We start from the raw sequence: 13772 nt of genomic DNA, 5'->3' as shown, positions 1-13772 counted from the left end.
TCTGGCGGTTCCCTCCCTGCGAGAAGCGAAGTAACAGGGAATCAGGCAGAGGGCCTTCTCAGTAGCGGCGCCCTCCCATCAGATGTCAAGGAAATAAACAACTACCTGACTTTTAGAAGACACCTGAAGGCAGCCCTGTTTAGGGAAGTTTTTAATGTTTGATGTTTTCTTGTGTTTTTGGTGTTCTGTTGGGAGCCATCCAGAGTGCTGGGGAGGCCCAGCCAGATGGGCAGGGTAGAATGGTAGATTATTAGGCTGAAAGGGGGTCCTATGCCAGTCCAAGGGGGAATCCGGGCAGAGTTATGGGATGGCTGGATGAGTCAATCTGCAGCTCTGCAAGAAGAAAAGGCTTAGTGAACTAACTCCTAGAAGCCATGGGGAGGGGATAGAGACAGGTGTGGTGGTCGAGAAAGGCAAGACGGTGAGGTCACAAAGGGCCAGGGAGAAAGTTCTAGGAGGCCACCTGGAGGAAGTGGCTGGGATCATTTAGGAGAAGCCAGCAGGCCCAGCCTGTTGAGAGGGCAGAGGGAAAGGGCAAAGCACCTGGTCAGATCTACCTCTCACCTCTGCCGCAACGCTTCAGTCTCATGGAAACGCAGGTCAACATCTTGAGGAAACAGCTCCTCTTCTAGAGACTTGCAAAGCTCCCCTTCAAGCCAGCCCCAGTTGCGTTGACCTTCGTGGTAGGATTCAGCACAGCCCTAAGATCTCTGAAAGCACCACCAGCTATGCGACTTCTCTTTCCGCCACCTTCCCGCGTGCTTGCCATGTTCCTGGTCCTCCAAGTCCAAGCGGGGAGAGCCTTCATTCGCGCCGTCCACAGCCACGACTCCCCCAGCCTCGATTTCAGGGCCCTGCCCGCTCTCTTTGGGCCCCTGCTCCCCACGGAAGGGCTCACGGGGTCCCTGGTCGAAGCGAGCCCCGCAAACGCCTGCCACCCCATCAAAGGTCCGCCCAACGCCTCCTCGGCCTTCATAGTGCTCATCCGCCGGTACAACTGTTCCTTTACCACCAAGGTCCTCCACGCCCAGCAAGCTGGCTTCCATGCTGCCATCATCTACAACGTCAACTCCCAGACGCTCGTGAGCATGGTGAGAGAGCCAGACACCATGCATCACATCCGTATCCCTGCTGTGTTCACGACAGATGTGGCCTCCAGGATCCTGAAGCGGCTCCATGGCGCCGGGAAGCTGAACTCGGTGGTCCTGATGCCCGAATACTTCCACTTCACCTGGAAGGTGGCTTCTGGGACCACCCGAATTTCCTCCTCACACCCCTGCAGGTGTCACATCCAGCTGCCCGGGCCCTGCTCTCAGCTTTCACTTCTCCACACTTTCTGGTTCTTCTGCATCCCGGTGTCTGCCTTGATAGCCGCATTGCTCATTGAGAAATACCTGTTGAGGTGCCACAGGTGGAAGGTGGAGAGAAGCTTCCGCCTGCAAGGAAACAGGGGGGAGCTGCTCACCTTCTCCTTCCCCAGCTCCAGGTACCAGGAATGCGCCATCTGCTTGGAGAAGTACGTTGAGAGGGACAGCCTGAAGGTCCTTTCCTGCTCGCATGCATTTCATAGCAAGTGCATCGACCTCTGGCACATCACCCAAGCCAGGAGCAAGACCTGCCCTCTCTGCATGCAGAGGGTCATGGTGGTCACCCGTTTGCAAGCGGTGAGGCTGTGGAAAGAGGGGGCCGCGAGGGACAGCCGCCGGACCCCGTGGCCCAGCAAAGCCAGAACCGCCGTGGACCAACGAGCCTGCCTCTTGCTCCCCCAGCAACTCCCTTCCCGGTTCTGAAAAATATAATAAAACCAAGAATGAGGAAGGGCTGGTCCCTCCTGTTGCAGTGACCAAGGAAGGGGCAATAAACAGCCATGGAGGGCTGGAGGAGGATGTGGAATATGTAGAGGAGCATGTGGAATATGTGGAGGAGGATGTGGAATATGGGGAGGGGAGGGAGAGAGAATGACCGGTTTCTCTGTTACGGTGATAAACCCCAAAAGTTTGGCCGAAACAGGAGTTCTGCTCAGAGCTTCTTGGCAACCAGAAAGGAAGGCAAACAACTGACCCATGGGGAAGGAGGGGTGGGAGAGAGAATGGATAGGATATAATGACAGTGCAGGAGATTGCTGCAATTTATTCTGCTCCGCAATGTTAGTGGCAAAAAGGGGGGTCTTTCTGATGAGGATCAGAAAATACAGAGAGTATTTATTTGCCACCTGGCCAAAACACGGCAGCTGGAAGGTGATTATTTGATTGATTGATTGATTGATTGATTGATTGATTGATTTGGTTGGTTGGTTGGTTTTTCAAATTAAAATTTTAAAGAGATATATCCAACATAAATCATAAAAACAAGATTCCAAAGAATCTCCTGAACTTCCATCCTCCCCTTTGTGGGTCCTATTCTTAGTCCATTCCTCCCACATCTTTTATGATCATCCAAACCCTTTACCCTCTTCCATTATGTCCAGAATTCAACCTTAAACGACAAGGGCTATTCCAATCCTACTAACAATTTTAACTGTTTATAATGGTCTTGAAGGTAAGTTATAAATTTTCCCTATTCTTCATTAACATTTTGGTCTTTCTGAAACTTCTGGCCATTTTAGCCATTTCAGCATAGTCCATCAACTTCACCTACCATTCTTCTCTGGTAGGGACTTTCTCTTCTTTCCATCTCTGGGCCAATAACATCCGCACAGCCATGGTTGCATACATAAATAGTCTTTTCTGCTCACTTGGGATTTTGGCACCTAGAATTCCTAAAAGGAAGGCTTCAGGCTTTTTTATATATCATTTCCCAAAATCCTTTTACTGCCTTATAATTCCACCACATATGGTCAAAGGTGCCTTCTTTTTCCTTACAATTCCAGCGTACATTTGAGCATGTTTTATACAGTACATTATTGCTAATTTAAGGTAAAGGTAAAGGGACCCCTGACCATTAGGTCCAGTCGTGGCCGACTCTGGGGTTGCAGTGCTCATCTCGCTTTAATGGCCGAGGGAGCCGGCATACAGCTTCCAGGTCATGTGGCCAGCATGACTAAGCCACTTCTGGCGAACCAGAGCAGTGCACGGAAATGCCGTGTACCTTCCCACTGGAGTGGTACCTATTTATCTACTTGCACGTTGACATGCTTTCGAACTGCTAGGTTGGCAGGAGCAGGGACCGAGCAACGGGAGCTCACCCCATCATGGGGAATCGAACCGCCGACCTTCTGATCAGCAAGTCCTAGGCTCTGTGGTTTAACCCACAGCACCACCCGCGTCCCTTTTGCCAATTTACTAGGAGTTAAATACCATTGGTACATCCTTTTCATATGCAGCGGATATATATTTTCTTGCAGCGTATAACATGCAGTGAACTTTAAATCACAATTCCATAACTTCTCCCAAGCTGTAAGCTGTATGTTGTGCCCAAAGTCTCTTGACCAGAAGGTGATTCTTTTGCTGCAACTCCTGCATTGCAGAGGGTTGGAGTAGATGAACCTTAGGTGTCCCACTTTGCAAGCCTATGATTCTATATTGCTGGTTTCTCGACTCCCATCAACCCTGACAGTGGTCCAAGCTTTTTACCCTCCCCCCTCTCTGTGTTTTTTTCTTTCTCAGAAGTTTTTTTATTATTATTATCAATGTAAAAATGCCAAAAAAACAACAGAGAAAATGTAATCAAAGTTATGAATCAAAGGCAGACATCCACAAACTTGGCCCTCCAGCTGTTTTGGGACTGCAATTCCCATCATCCCTGACCACTGGTCCTGTTAGCTAGGGATGATGGGAGTTGTAGTCCGAAACAGCTGGAAAGCCAAGTTTGGGGATGCCTGATCAAAGGGAGAAGTACAGAGGATGTACCATATTTTTCGCTCTATAATGCACCAGACCACAAGACGCACCTAGTTTTTGGAGGAGGAAAACAAGAAAAAAATATATTCTGAATCTCAGAAGCCAGAACAGCAAGAGGGATCGCTGTGCAGTGAAAGCAGCAATCCCTCTTGCTGTTCTGGCTTCTGGGATAGCTGCGCAGCCTGCATTCGCTCCATAAGACGCACACACATTTCCCCTTACTTTTTAGGAGGGAAAAAGTGAGTCTTATAGAGCAAAAAATACGGTATTTTTCCAAGTGGAGAGCAGAGAATGTAGAAAACATAAGGGCAACAAAATGCATCATGAAAGCCAAATTTCACAAACCGGTGTGGGAAGAGACTTTGACGCAGCCGGAATAAACAATGCCTTTATGAGGAGCAATTGAGGGACTTGGTTATGTTTAGCCAGGAGAAGAGACGGTCGAGAGGGCAGGACCCAAACGAATGGACTCAAATGGCAAGAAAGGAGATTCTGATTCAACATTAGGAAGGACGTCCTGGTGGGTAGAGCTGTTCAACAGTGAAATGAATGGCCTTGGGTGATGGTGGGTGTTAAGTTGTGGGTGAACATATCAGACGACACAGCGATTCTCCAAACAGCTCTTGTTTATTCAGAGGCCAGGACAGAACTGAACTGAAGGGTTCAGTCAGCCTGCTTATATAGAGCTCCAGTACAATGTTACTGTAGCAACTTGCTAAAACTATCCAATCACTGAACGTCACTTTCGATCCTTCATTCGCATAACTATCTACAGTATCCCCCTGCTGGCCCAGGGTGAGAACTTCAGTACATAACAGTGGGCTTCCCTTCATTGGAGCTTGGATGGCCGCCTGTCAGGGATGCTTGAGTTGAGATTCCTGCCTTTCAGCGGGTTGGTCTAGATGGCCCCTTGGGGTCCCTTCCAACTCTACAATTCTGGGATGCAGTCTAAATGGGAGGTCGTTCATCAAAATGCACCCAGAAGCTGGGTTTTGCAGTGTGCTTCATTTACAAAGGTTAAAAAAATACAAGCTGTGCTACAGATAGAAGTAGTGCGACTCATGCAACACGTTGGCGGCTAATATACACACAATAATCACCAAAATAATTATGCATTCTTTATCAATCTCCTGAGAAAAATACAAAACTGTACGCAAAGCCACAGAGACTTGCGAACTACCCAACCTAAGATGAACTTATAATGTCTGATTTCAATGGATTTTTGAAAGACTGAGTCAAGCATTAAAAAAATTAGTAATGAAAGAGTGTGTTTATATCCAGATCCAAACAGGGTAACCTTGCTAAGCAAATCAGTCTCTTAAGCTTAAGCCAAGAAATAGTATTCTCTATGAAATGTAAGTATATTTGTATAAATTTTTCTAGTAAGTCTGATTTCACGTATAATGGATGTGTATTTTTGATTTAATTGAATATTTTGTTGTTGTTTAGTCGTTTAGTCGTGTCTGACTCTTCGTGACCCCCTGGACCAGAGCACGCCAGGGACTCCTGTCTTCCACTGCCTCCCGCAGTTTGGTCAAACTCATGCTGGTAGCTTCGAGAACACTGTCCCACCATCTTGTCCTCTGTCGTCCCCTTCTCCTTGTGCCCTCCATCTTTCCCAACATCAGGGTCTTTTCCAGGGAGTCTTCTCTTCTCATGAGGTGGCCAAAGTACTGGAGCCTCAGCTTCACGATCTGTCCTTCCAGTGAGCACCCAGGGCTGATTTCCTTAAGAATGGATGTGTTTTATCTTCTTGTGGTCCATGCGACTCTCAAGATTGAATATTTAGGTAAAGGTAAAGGGACCCCTGCCCATTAGGTCCAGTCGTGACCGACTCTGGGGTTGTGGCGCTCATCTCGCTTTATTGGCTGAGGGAGCCGGCGTACAGCTTCCAGGTCATGTGGCCAGCATAACTAAGCCGCTTCTGGCAAACCAGAGCAGCGCACGGATACACTGTTTACCTTCCTGCTGGAGTGGTACCTATTTATCTACTTGCACTTTGACATGCTTTCGAACTGCTAGGTTGGCAGGAGCAGGGACTGAGCAACGGGAGCTCACCCCGTCATGGGGATTCGAACCTCCGACCTTCTGATCGGCAAGTTCTAGGCTCTGTGGTTTAACCCACAGCGCCACCTGTGTCCCTTTAATTGAATATTTAGAAGTGCATTAAGTTATTTCTAATAAGATTTGGTTTGAATTATTATTAGTGAATATCAATATACGTATCAAGGCTTTGAGATTGGACCACTGAAAAAGCCCGGAAAACTACCTTGGAAGTGTGCTATTTGCAAGCCCCATAGAAAGGCCCCATCGGGGACAAACAGCGGTCTCTTGATTATTTGGACTGCCAGGGCGAAACAGGTGCAAAACGCCAGCACCCTGTCCACAACTTCATTCACATCCATCTACAACTTCACTAGCATCTCTTGGTATTGTGAACAACACTGAACTTACAATATTTTTTGCTCTATAAGACTCACTTTTTCCCTCCTAAAAAGTAAGGGGAAATGTGTGTGCATCTTATGGAGCGAATGCAGGCTGCGCAGCTATCCCAGAAGCCAGAACAGCAAGAGGGATCTCTGCTTTCACTGTGCAGCGATCCCTCTTGCTGTTCTGGCTTCTGAGATTCAGAATATTTTTTTTCTTGTTTTCCTCCTCCAAAAACTAGGTGCGTCTTGTGGTCTGGTGCGTCTTATAGAGTGAAAAATACGGTACCTTATGTTGGTATCTTCATGAACTCATTTACAAAGGTTAGCAGTTGACCAACTTGATGAAGGCAGAAGCCAGGGGTACTACGCTTTCCAGGCTGACTTCCTGATGGGAACACTTGAAGCTAGATTATAATTCTTCATCGAGGGCCACTCAGAATACAAGACAGATCCCTCTTCAGCCTCTCCCAGGGAAGGGCCGTCCAATCAGGTTCCCCCATCCTTTCCTACTTAGCTATCAGATGTACTGCAATTTTCTTGGAATGACTTTTAAGAAGGAGAAGGAGATGCACAAAAGCAGACCTTAATTAGCTGGCAGCTTTGACTTGCGAGGAGTCAAAGGAGGAGATGGAAGTAGGAAAGAGAAAGGAATATTAATTCAGTCTCCCACATCCGTTACGGAAGCCGGAGGAAGGGGAAGGGGCAGCAAGATTCAGATCGGTTTCACTTGCAAATGATGCTGCCAAAAGCATCCCCCTGGAATCACCTCTCTTCCTGAAATTTGACAGGCTTTACCCCACCAGGAAGGGGCGACCCTGAGAGCAATTGGCATCCGATTCTAGCAGAAAATGTAAAAGGTTTGACTCTTTTTTTAAAGCAGGGGTGGCAATCTTTTTTCTTTTCTTTGCCCCAATGGGCCAGAGAGCCACTGCTGATTATCAGCTCCATCTGGTATGCAGGATGAGACCCTACCTGTCTCGCCAGAGTGGCACATGCTCTAGTTATCTCTCACTTGGACTACTGCAATGTGCTGTACGTGGGGCTACCTTTGAAGGTGACCCGGAAACTACAACTAATCCAGAATGCGGCAGCTAGACTGGTGACTGGGAGCGGCCGCCGAGACCACATAACACCGGTCTTGAAAGACCTACACTGGCTCTCAGTACATTTCCAAGCACAATTCCAAGTGTTGGTGCTGACATTTAAAGCCCTAAATGACCTCGGTTCAGTATACCTGAAGGAGCGTCTCCACCCCATCGTTCGCCCGGACACTGAGGTCTAGCTCCGAGGGCCTTCTGGCAGTTCCCTCGCTGCAAGAAGCCAAATTACAGGGAACCAGGCAGAGGGCCTTCTCGGTAGTGGCGCCCGCCCTGTGGAACGCCCTCCCACCAGATGTCAAAGAGAAAAACAACTACCAGACTTTTAGAAGACATCGGAAGGCAGCCCTGTTTAGGGAAGCTTTTAATGTTTAATAGGTTATTGTATTTTAATATTCTGTTGGAAGCCACCCAGAGTGGCTGGGGAAACCGAGCCAGATGGACTGGGTATAAATAATAATAATAATAATAATAATAATAATTATTATTATTATTATTATTATTATTATTATTATTATCTTCCAAGGGCACTTTCATGGAGAAAGCTGTTTTTCCCCCCGCTGCTCCAGAGGCGAGGACCCAAACCTATGGATTCAAGTTGCAAGATAGGCGATTCCAACAAAACATCAGCAAGAATTTGGCAGTGGAAAGGACTCCTTGGAAGGTGGCGAACTCTCCTTCCTTGGAGGTTTTTAAACAGAGGTTTGTGGGTCCAGCTGTCAGGGATTTTGAATCTGCGGTTCCTGTTTTCAGGGGGCTGGACCCCCCCTCCTTCCAACTCAATGACTCTGTTATTCAATTTCCCACAATTCTGCACCTTTCCTTTAAAACCCATATCCTCATGGTAGTTCATCACCATATCTGTGCAAAGATACATTTTGCATGTCTTTGACTAACATGCAGATTTGTGCAAGCAATCCCACCCCACCCCCACGCCTGTGCATTTCTGTTTATATTACTTGGCATCACAAAATCCAGGAAAGTGCAGATTCCGAAGTGAAGTGATGGACATGAGGCAGGAGCTGATAAAGCAGGTGAACTGTGCACAGGTGAGCTGCATGCAAGTTGCCGGCCAGCTCTGTGGAGGCTTCTTTTATTGAGACAAATATGCAAACCAGGCAGATACATTTTGGGCTGTGACCTTTACACATCTTCCAGTCCTGAGATCGTGGGGTGGTACAAAGTTATTTCGGCACCTGTTTCCACCGCATCATTTTCCCCTTGCACAGTGTATGACGAAGGAGACAAGGGTCTCAGAGACAAAGGTTACAGACAGGACACCGCAGACTACTGAGACCACAAAAGGTTAGACAGAGGGAACGTTGTTCAGACGGGGTGTGGTGCTCCGCACCCCAAGGTTACGGCTGCCTGCGGGTGAGGAGTGTGCTCCCTCCGGACCCCGCTCCCCACTCCGCAATCATCCCTACACCGAAGGATAGCATGCATATTTGGTGCAAGTTAGGCGGTCTCTCGTTAGAATGGAAACAAAATAAAATCCATCCCTAGCAAACCACCACAACAGCCCGATAGATTGTTTCCTCGTTCCGAAGGCCTCCCTGGATGAAAGCGGCTGCTGTTTCTCTTGGGTGTCTTTGGCAATGCGCACCTGCTCTAATTAAAAGCAGTTTGTTTCGTGGCGTCCCTAGTTATCTCAGCGGTGGGGACAGTGGCTGGAGTGGATATTCTCTCCCCTCCCCATATTCACAAACACACATAATGCAAAGCTTTTCCAGCCTTTCTAGAGCTCCATCCACAATTGGGTTTTCGCTAGGAAGCCAAAGCACTAAAGCGCTCCTCCCTCGTCGCTCAGGAGGCTTTGTGGGGCTATCCCTGAAGCCAGGAGAGCAAGCGGGATCAGTGCGCATCAATCCCTCTTGCCCTCCTGGCTTCAGCGAAAGCAAGCCTCCTGCCTTTCCCCCCACCTCCCGCATGAGCCGCACGCTCTTTAAAGGGAGCGCGGCTCTTGGGGGCTTTTCTGGGAGGTGCGCTCTGTCCCTTCCCCCACCTCCCGCAAAAGCCAGGGATAGCTGCGCGAAGCCTCCACAGGGCAGCAGGATGAATGCTCCCCGCTGCCCTGCAGAGGCTTCGTGCCGCTAACGCAGAAGCTAGAACAGCTACACGGAGCGCTGCGCAGCACTCCCTCTCGCTGTTCTGGCTTCTGGCTTAGCCTTGCAGCAGCCTGCATTTGCTCCATAAGACGCACACACATTTCCCCTTGCTTTTTAGGAGGGGAAAATGCATCTTATAGAGCAAAAAATAAACGGACATAAATCGGACATCAAGAATCACAAGACAGAGAAACCAGTAGGAGAACACTTCAATCTCCCAGGACATTCTATACAAGATCTCAAAGTAGCTGTATTACTACAAAGGAATTTCAGAAATAGACTGGAAAGAGAAGCTGCTGAATTGCAACTCATTACCAAACTTAAAACCATGGAGAGACCTGGTCTGAACAAAGACATTGGATTCTTATCTCATTATACATGACAAAGCCATTTTTCACCTTCTCACCCCTTGCTTTTTCCTGTAAGACCTATTGCAGTCGTTAAGAGTCGTCAACAGGCTCATCACAGCTATCTGCCAATCACCCATTCCCACCACCCTTCTGAGTAATACCCCTCCCCACCTTCTCACTATATAGAAGGATCTGGCAACTTCTGTTTCAGTGTATCTGAAGAAGTGTGCATGCACACGAAAGCTCATACCAAGAACTAACTTAGTTGGTCTTTAAGGTGCTACTGGAAGGAAAAAATTTTTTTTGTTTTAGCAAAAAATACGGTAATGGGAGGGATATGAAAGGGGTCCTTCCTCGGAGCGAGGTGTGCTTGGAGAGATGGCTGGGAGAGTCTCTGCACCATGGCCACGTTCCTGGGGTGGCTACACAGTCCCTTTGAAATTAGCAGAAAAGCTAATTTCAGTAAAAAAAACAACAACCAGAGGCTTTTCTGTTGGGGCTAATTGATGAGGAAATTCAAAAGAAAGATGTAAATTTGTTTATGTATGCCACAATGGCTGCAAGAATACTCCTGGCCCAGAAATGGAAGCAGAAAGGACTTCCTACACTGGAAGACTGGCAGATAAAGATGGTCGAATATGTGGAGTTGGCAAAGCTGACAGGGAAGACCCAGAATCGGCGCGACGAACTGTTTCAAAAGGACTGGAGCAAATTTATACTCCATATGAAAGAAAATTGCAAACAGTTGAAAATGTTTGTAGGTTTGAGTTGAAATGTTTGGTAATGGGAAATTAAGGAGCTGGTTTACATATAAGAGGTGAATGCTAAAAGATTGACATAAGGTAAAAAAGTGGATATAGAAATGTGAAGAAATTGGTAAAGTTGTGTGGAAGTCAGTTAGAAGGAGGGAAGGAGGTTGATGCTTTATTTAAGCAATTTCTTAAGTTGTGGATTTTTGATTTTTGATATGGAAATGTAATGCAACATGGAAAACTTAATAAAAATCATGTTTTAAAAAAGGAAGTACTTTAAAGCTTAGAGCAATGGTCCCCAAACTTTTCTGGGCCACTGCCCCCTTGGTTCCATAACCTCACACCCGGTGCCCCCTACCCTATAAAAAGCATTATTCAGAATAGTGCTTCGCGCGACCATCTAATAACTACCAACCTTACTGTATGCCTGTGAAACATGGACCACTTATAAATGCCATCTCCAACTCCTTGAAAGATTCCATCAATGGTGTCTCCAAAAAGTTTTATACATCACTTTGGTAGACAGGCAAACTAGTGCCATTGTACTGGAAGAAGCAAAGATCACCAGTGTCAAAGCGATGGTTCTTCAACATCAACTACATGTTGTGCGGATGCCTGATTATCGTCTTCCAAAGCAACTCCTCTATTCCGAACTTAAAAATGGAAAGCGTAATGCTGGTGGTCAACAAAAGAGGTTTAAAGACTCTCTCAAGGCAAATCTTAAAAAATATAGTATAAACACCGACAACTGGGAAACACTGGCCTGCGAGCGCTCCAAATGGAGAACAGCCTTTAACAAAGGTGTCGTGGGCTTTGAAGACACTCGAACTCAGGACGCAAGGGAGAAACGTGCTAAGAGGAAGGCACGCTTGACAAACCCTCACCGGGATCAACTCCCACCTGGAAACCAATGTCCCCACTGTGGAAGGATGTGTGGATCCAGAATTGGCCTCCACAGTCCCTTACAGACTCACTGTTAAAACCGTGCTCATAAAAGACAATCTTACTTGGCAACGAGAAGAAGAAGAACCCAATAAAATTCAAAACAGTGGCATTAATTGTGCATTTATTCAAAACTCAATTAAAAATATTTAGAATGGGTAGAATCAGTGCTTTTTTCTTTAAAAAAAATGTTTAGGGGTACTCTCATTTTCCTACTCATATTGAAATACTACCCCTCAATGAGGCCAAACTTATATTCACAAAATATTTAGGGGTATGCGTACCCCTGCGTCCCCCCAGGAAAAAAGGACTGGGTAGAATAGTAGAGCTGGAAGGAATCTCAACTAAGGACTCGATGACAGACAGCCATTCAACCTCTGCTTAAAAGGCTCCAAGGAAGGAGAGTCTACCACCTCCCGAGGGAGACTGTCCCACTGTCGCACAGCTCTTACTGTCAGAAAGTTCTTCCTGATGTTGAGTCAGAATCTCCTTTCTCATAGAATCATAGAATCATAGAGTTGGAAGAGACCACAAGGGCCATCGAGTCCAACCCCCTGCCAAGCAGGAAACACCATCAGAGCACTCCTGACATATGGTTGTCAAGCCTCTGCTTAAAGACCTCCAAAGAAGGAGACTCCACCACACTCCTTGGCAGCAAATTCCACTGTCAAACAGCTCTTACTGTCAGGAAGTTCTTCCTAATGTTTAGGTGGAATCTTCTTTCTTGTAGTTTGGATCCATTGCTCCGTGTCCGCTTCTCTGGAGCAGCAGAAAACAACCTTTCTCCCTCCTCTGTGTGACATCCTTTTATATATTTGAACATGGCTATCATATCACCCCTTAACCTCCTCTTCTCCAGGCTAAACATGCCCAGCTCCCTTAGCCGTTCCTCATAAGGCATCGTTTCCAGGCCTTTGACCACTTTGGTTGCCCTCCTCTGGACACGTTCCAGTTTGTCAGTGTCCTTCTTGAACTGTGGTGCCCAGATTCATATCTTGAATCCATTGGTTCAAGTCTTACCCTCCAGAGCAGGAGAAAACAAGCTTGCCCCAGTTTAATTAATTCAACACCATCTTGATGAACTCGATACCTGGGAGCCAGCGTGGTGTAGTGGTTAAGAGCGGTGGACTCGTAATCTGGTGAACCGGGTTCACTTTCCCGCTCCTCCACCTGCAGCTGCTGGGTGACCTTGGGCTAGTCACACTTCTCTGAAGTCTCTCAGCCCCACTCACCTCACAGTGTTTGTTGTGGGGGAGGAAGGGAAAGGAGATTATTAGCCTCCTTGAGACTTGAAATATACTCAGAGTCGAGTGTGAATTTCATGCTCTTTATTCAGCTCATAGTAGCAATGAATGAAACTTTCCCTAAAACGTCTAGCTATGTATACATTATTTAAACAACGGGCCCCGTGTGATTGGCTAATTCCGGGCTGCTCCTGTAGGCCAATCAGGTTGCGGATTCACTTCTATCTGGAGCTCGATTGGGTGGTTCCTGCGGACCAATCAGACTGCTGCATTCTGGATCCTATTGTTCTAGGGATAGAGCACTGTTAAAGAGAAACTATCTAGCCAATCAAGGAAAGCAGCCGAGTGCAACTTCACAATGCTTTTGCCAGTATTTATTAATTCCGCACTCGCAAGGAGCCACGCCTTCACGTCGGCAGCACCTAGACTTTGGAACTCCCTGCCGATGGACATTAAGCAGGAGCCTTTGCGGCTTGCCCTGCGTTCAGCTGTCAGGCACCGACGTTTGGATCCATGAGCGTTCTTCCCCCAAAGCACGGGGAACAAGTTTGGAAAGGGAGGCTGCAAAAACCAGTCTTCTCCTTGGAGCCTTTTCCTTCCATTCCTTATCTCCATCGGAGTTGAGCGCTCGCAAAAGTGTTGGGCAGTTGGGTCGCCCCCTCTGTTCAGTCAGATGCTTGCAAAGGGAGGCTGGCATTGGCTCCTTCTCTGTAAAGATGATGCCCAGAGACGTCCTCAAGGAGTGGGCAAGCGTGGTTGGTGAGGGAAAGAGAGAGATGCCACTGAGTCATTACAAATAAATGGTGAGTCAGAGCAGAATTGGGTCGTATGGAAGAGGAGGACAACCTGCAGGGGGGTGTAATGATCTGTCCATTTCTCTGATTCTCGTTCTCTGAATCTCTCTTCTTTTTTTAACCAACCTTTGAAAATTTGAAGGAGGAAAACAATTGCCAAGCATCAAGAGTTTTCTTCTGAGACAAATACTATGTGCAGATGTTGAGTCTTATATGG

General features: G+C 47.2%; 2 protein-coding genes across 2 annotated transcripts in view; both read left to right on the top strand.

The window, feature by feature from the left end:
* Nucleotides 1-13772, top strand: part of LOC310753213 (uncharacterized protein) — a gene marked incomplete at its 5' end in the record, with an annotated part of 277363 nt that overhangs the window by 132914 nt on the left and 130677 nt on the right. The gene's annotated exons all lie outside the window — the stretch shown is intronic.
* On the top strand, nucleotides 374-1818 carry LOC310753246 (E3 ubiquitin-protein ligase ZNRF4-like). The gene has a single exon (XM_083594305.1). It carries the CDS (start codon nucleotides 729-731, stop codon nucleotides 1788-1790), a length of 1062 nt encoding a protein of 353 aa, XP_083450431.1. The 5' UTR covers nucleotides 374-728; the 3' UTR covers nucleotides 1791-1818.

Source organism: Podarcis filfolensis (genome assembly GCF_964270895.1).
Source record: "Podarcis filfolensis genome assembly, chromosome: 18".
In the NCBI taxonomy this organism is placed as follows: domain Eukaryota; kingdom Metazoa; phylum Chordata; class Lepidosauria; order Squamata; family Lacertidae; genus Podarcis; species Podarcis filfolensis.
Note: the sequence above shows the minus strand (reverse complement) of the source record. Positions and strands in the feature narration are given on the sequence as shown.

Bases quoted from the DNA above. Each gene is read 5' to 3' on its own strand.
- LOC310753246 (XM_083594305.1), top strand. From the start codon at position 729: ATGCGACTTCTCTTTCCGCCACCTTCCCGCGTGCTTGCCATGTTCCTG.